At 39.0% G+C, this 5,954-nt stretch overlaps 1 protein-coding gene across 2 annotated transcripts in view; it reads left to right on the top strand.

The window, feature by feature from the left end:
• The window catches only part of MAN2A1 (mannosidase alpha class 2A member 1), a 126,109-nt gene that overhangs the window by 58,382 nt on the left and 61,773 nt on the right, over positions 1-5,954 (top strand). For both annotated transcript variants that reach the window (XM_018559312.1, XM_018559313.1), the window contains exons 5-7: positions 2,134-2,261; positions 3,566-3,739; positions 5,196-5,382. In XM_018559312.1, the coding sequence (XP_018414814.1) occupies positions 2,134-2,261; positions 3,566-3,739; positions 5,196-5,382 (489 nt within the window). The remainder of the gene's footprint in view (positions 1-2,133; positions 2,262-3,565; positions 3,740-5,195; positions 5,383-5,954) is intronic.

Below are 5,954 nucleotides of genomic sequence, written 5' to 3'. Positions count from 1 at the left end.
AGATCTGCTCCATCAGCTTCTTTCCAGCTTCTGAAGCTGGAGAGTGACACAAGAAGGCGGAAGTGATGTATTATACAACACTTCCGCATTCTTGCAGAGGAGAGGGGACCGGAGGGAGCTCGTGTACCGAGCTCTCTCTGATCCCCTGTGACACAGCCGACATGCTCATCCCGGGCTCGCAACGGACACAGCGGAGCACGGGATCAGCGGGACAACGGCAGGCGGGGGCCGCGGAGGGGGGGGCACCCATCGGCACCCCATACACTCGATCCGCCGGCTCTAAAGCCGGCGGATCGCTTGTATGGTATCAGGCATCGCCTCCTCTTTTTAAAAAAAACGGCAATTTCCCCGCGCGATGGGGCGTGTCTGAGCGGACGTCTAAAGACGCCCGCTCAGATCTAGAGAGCTCCGGGCTGGCCGTTTTTCTACTACGGCGGTCCCGGAGGCAGTTAAACTAACAATGAAGATGACAAAAGGACACAACATGAAGTTGAATGAGAAGTGATTTATTCATGGACTGCAAAGGCCTTTCTTTTTTTGTTGTTGACGCTAGAGCAGTAAAAATGCGTAATTCCTTTCCACAGTGGTATCAGCTGAACACATGAACAAATTCAACAAAGGTGTTTTTCCTTCGGATGTCAGGTGTGTTGGGATGCCGTTCATATGAATGGCAACGCACCAGCACGTGGTAAACATGCTGTTACAATGCATTTGGTGCAATGCTATGGTGTAAACGAGACCTAACACAGTGGTTCTGTCTTTGTAAACGATCACCTTTCTTGCAAGTAATAACTGCATTATTGCGTGAGAAAAAGGAAAACTTGCTTTTTTTGATATATATATATATATCAAAAAAAGCACGTTTTCTTTTTTCTCACGCAATAATGCAATATAAATGGGTAAGCCATTTGTTTTGTTTTTTTGTTTTCTGAATTTGCATATCCATAAGACAGTATACATGCTGCTCTGTAACATACAGAGCCATAACAATAGAACATATAACAATAGCCATGCAACCGGATGTGGAATACATACATATGGTTCGGGGGGGAGACATAGAAATGAACATACCTCATACACATCACTGATATACAGAACACACAAAAATAAAAAGGCAAAAAATATGAAATGAAGTGGTTGTCCAGTTTGTGGGAGGGGGGAGATGTGACTCTCCCTCTCTCCAGACATCACCGTCCAGATAGTTAGCCGCTCCCAAACCATTAACACGGTGTCATAGCCCACCTACATTTTCCATTTTTTTGCTATATTTAAACTTTTCGGCTGTGGAAACACCTGAGAGTTAAAACATATTATAGTAAAGTGTGGTAAGTATTGCCTCGTAAACTTTCTCACACCATTTTTTCCTTTGTTCTTTTATCCCTAAGAAGTGATCCCTTATTTTAAAGAGCACTGAAAAATTAGCACTCAAGATTTAGCAGTTAATGTTCTATAGCAATTATTCTCCTCAATATGGCTGACTCATAGGGGTTGATTTACTAACCTTATAAAAACACCACAAACGTGTATACACCTCTGCAGTGTGTTCCCTCCCAGCATGATCTATGGGTGGAATCTAAACACCTTTGTAATGTGTACACACCCAGCAGGTGTGTTGTGCAAAGCCCGGAAGGAATTCCAAGGTGATGTTGTGTAAATTAGCTCTATGTTGTGTTGCTTGCGTTGATGAATGCAAGGAATGTAAATGCATGAGCTAACCATTTTTGTCTAAACTGTGAAGCAGCATTATATATGCATCATGTGCATGATTTTTCCATATATGGCATTAGTGGAAATATGCTTTTAGAGACTTTTTGGTTGATAAATACGTTTTGCTGTGTGAAAATCACACACACCTGGTGTGTGTGTGTTTAGGTTAGTAAATCACCCCCATAATATTTTAGGCTTACCCTGTGGGATAATTAGAGGGCAGGTAGATTTGCTTGGCTCACTGTTATCTTATTTCTGGATTTGGGTAAGGCAAGATTAATGAGGATAAAGTTGGTAACTTGGGATTTCAGTAATGTTTCAGATAATTCTCTATGAAAGCGAAAAGTAGACTTCTTCGGTAATGATGTTGCCCTTTGATACATTATATGCAGTGTTAATGTTTACCTTTTTAATACGATTTAACAGGTTAATCGAGCAGAAACAGTTTGAGATTGTTACAGGTGGATGGGTAATGGCGGATGAAGCTTCTTCTCATTATTTTTCATTGATCGATCAGTTGATTGAAGGACACCAATGGCTGGAGAAAAATCTCGGTAAGGTAATTTTAATGTTTTTCTTTTTGCTGATGCAGCTTGATTTTGTACCGTATATTACTGGACCAAGTTGGTGTTTCCCTTTTTAAAGGTACACTTAAGATGCCCATCAATACAGTTTATTAGTTTACACCATTTTAGACCTGTTTTGCATACTTGGAGATCTTTCGTTCCATTTAACAGTCACATTTGACTGCCATGTACTTGACTCTAAGATCTATTAACAGAGAAAAGTATATCCGCATCAAATATTCCAGCTTATTAATGGACCTGTATGGTCCCCCACAATTCACTGATAAGATCATGTGCACTCGTACAAGTAGAGTATCAAAAAGTGCTGTTGATAAAGCCATTAAATTAGCTTTATTGTGCAAACAAGTGAAGAATTAGCAATACCACAGAAAAAAGGTTGTCCCCCCCCTATTGATGTCAGCACTGACCAGAGACTTTTTTGGTTTCATGGTGAATATGCAGTGGTTAAATATTAAAGAACAACTCCAGGCATAAATATTCTTGAAGGGGGGCTCCCCCCCACACTGCAAGGGTTAAGTGCATGAGAGGAAAAAAATATATACTCACCTTGGAGCCGGCTGGCTGCTAGACTGGTCCCTGCAGCCTCGCTCCCTCCGCTTCAGTGGGCTAACAACCAGCTAGCTAGCTCTGAGGTTTCGGTGAGTATAACTTTTAGATTTTAATCCCTAGACAAAAATAGTACACTTAACCATTGCAGTGCCCCCCCTCCCCTCCCCAAAGGTTAAGTATATCTATGTCCAGAGTTCTTATTTAAAGCATGGGCAAGGCAGCTCTCCTCCCCTTCTCTCCTCCCTGCGCCCTCCCCTTCTCTCCTCCCTGCGCCCTCCCCTTCTCTCCTCCCTCCCCCCTTCTCTCCTCCCTCGCATAATCTTAGACACAAACCTTTGCTATCAGCTGGGCGGATCCCGTCATCTACGTCGGGATCCGCTACGGCTGCGGCGTCTCAGTATACCGCGAGCTATAGCCCACGGTATACTGAGCCTAGGGTGACGACAGGACGCTAGTTTGTGTCCTCCCGTTACCCTAAGGAGAACTATGGGGAAAACACTGACCCCATAGTTCTCCTTTTAAATAGCAACACAGTGGGTGAAATTAAAAAAAATTTCTTTTTGTTTACACTGCGTTTTTTTTTTTACTGTGGTCCATTATACTGTATAATTTTTAGAATAATTTTTACAATATGTAGGAATAATTTCTGAAAGATTTGTATTCTAGAAGAGCTCTATTGTTTGTTTGGATAATGGTCATGTTTTTGTCTTTTGTTTAAACAGGTGTCAAGCCAAAATCCGGTTGGGCAGTGGACCCATTTGGACACTCTCCAACCATGGCTTACCTTCTAAAACGCTCAGGGCTGTCAAACATGCTTATCCAACGGGTCCATTATACTATTAAGAAACATTTTGCAGCAAAAAAAACATTAGAATTTTTTTGGAGACAAAATTGGGGTAAGTTAATATATCCAACTTCTGTTAGTCTACATTATTAACATTTTACAGTTAATAATTACTGGACATTCCTTGCATCTCTTCACAAATTATCTTTTTTTTTTTACTTTAAATGTTACAGGATTGATTTTTTTTTTAAATCTGGCGCAATTACGTTTAATAATGCATTGTTAAAAACAGAATTTACATTGTTTGCTTAGTTACCTAGGTCAGTATTGATACGTGCTGCAATACTGCCAGATGTATAGCACTTCCGATTGTTTGGCTACTGAGATTGCATTAATATTAATTCCTTATGGTGCTTTTCATTTCCGTGGAAATTGTCATTTTTCAGCCAATTTTTCAGTGAAGCAAATAGTGTAAGTGGAAATGTCTTTGCAGCTGTAACTTTTTTTTTTTTCACTTATCGCTCCTAAGGTGTAAATTTTCCTTTATCAGCATACTTTTTCTTTTTTAATATAAGATAGTCATTGTTCAGGTTTAACGTGAAGCAATAAGAACTATACATCTGAACATGCAATATCCTTGGAAAACCCAAGGTGAGGGCTTGAAGTTTTACCTGTGCGGTAACCTTGGAAAAGTACTAAGCCAATCACACAAACGGGAAATCATATGTCCAGTCATGTTCTCCACCCAGTGTACCCAGAGTTATGGTATAAATTCTTGGCCAGTTTAGAAATCTATAGCTTTTTTTTGATAATATTTGATACACAAGCCATTTAATATTTTTTTTTTGAGTGAAATTTTGCTGAAAAACTCCATAAAGCCTAGCTTTATATATTTAATTTTTTTGGGGTTAAATGTTTTATAAAAATTTCCAAACAATAACTTATTTAACATACAACGTAGAAACAGACAATATATACACAGATATAATTTTAGATCCTGTTCTATATACTTTTAAAACCATCTTGATTTATGATACATTCATTAAACATTGGGACCATTGCCACTAATTAATTATTCATAACATACAAACTTTCCATTTACTTGGAACCTAATAACCTATTAATAACTGATTCTTTAAATTAAAAATGCAGGCTTTGATCATTTGGATCTGCACACTTTTTTTGTATGTTCATTGTGTAAATTTTAATGCTGTTAAATATTAATATTAATAAAAGTCTACTTCTTTTTACTCATACAGGATGGTTTTTGTTTTATTATGTGGCACCTGAAAAGTCCCAATGGTTAAGCTTTACTAATGTGGATTTCAGGAATGTGGTGCTGACAGTTTGGTCAACAAACTTGATGGATCTTCTATACTATCATTTAAACATAAGGTTCAACTATGAACCTGGGCAACCACATATAACTTACATCATGTGCTTATAAAGATTCACCGTTTTTTCTTTTGTCTTCCTTCCCATTTCAGAAATGTGTCATTTTAAGGATTTCCACGTTCTACCATGTTCAATATAGCAGCTTATTGGTGATCAATTTATTTTAATTACAGATTTGGGAAGCAGCACCGACATTTTGTGCCATATGATGCCTTTCTACAGCTATGATATCCCTCACACATGTGGCCCTGATCCAAAGATCTGCTGTCAGTTTGATTTCAAGCGTTTGCCTGGTGGTAGGATAAACTGCCCGTGGAGGGTGCCTCCAGAACCTATTAATGATGGCAACATAGAACACAGGTATGGTCTCAATCTACCAAAAATATATATTTTTTCATTTTATTAACTAATAGAAGTGAATATACAGTGAGGAAAATAATTTGATCCCGTGCAGATTTTGTAAGTTTGCCCACTTACAAAGAAAGGAAAGGTCTATAATTTTTATCATAAGTGTATTTTAAATGATAGACAGAATGTCAAACAAAAATCCAGAACGAACACATGATACAAATGTTATAAATTGAGTTGCAGTTCAGTGAGTAAAATTAAGTATTTGATCCCCAAGCAAAACAGGACTTACAATTGGTGGAAAAACCCATGTTGACAAGCACAGAGGTATGACATTTCTTGTAGTTGGCTACTAGGTTTGCACGCATCTCAGGAGGGATTTTGGTCCACTCTTCTTTAGAGGTCTTCTCTAAATCCTGAAAGGGTTATTGAACCCTCCGGTTTTTTTTTTGCATAGATCGACTGCTAGCAAGCAGTAGGTCTATGCAAAAACATTTAAAAAAAAGATTTTAATAGAGGTTTCAACTTGCCTGTGTCTCCCCCCCCCCCCCCCCTCCCCCCCCCAAAAAACCCGCGCGCCCCCA

Source organism: Nanorana parkeri, unplaced genomic scaffold (assembly GCF_000935625.1).
Source record: "Nanorana parkeri isolate BGI_ZX_2015 unplaced genomic scaffold, ASM93562v1 scaffold388, whole genome shotgun sequence".
In the NCBI taxonomy this organism is placed as follows: Eukaryota; Metazoa; Chordata; class Amphibia; order Anura; family Dicroglossidae; genus Nanorana; species Nanorana parkeri.
Note: the sequence above shows the minus strand (reverse complement) of the source record. Positions and strands in the feature narration are given on the sequence as shown.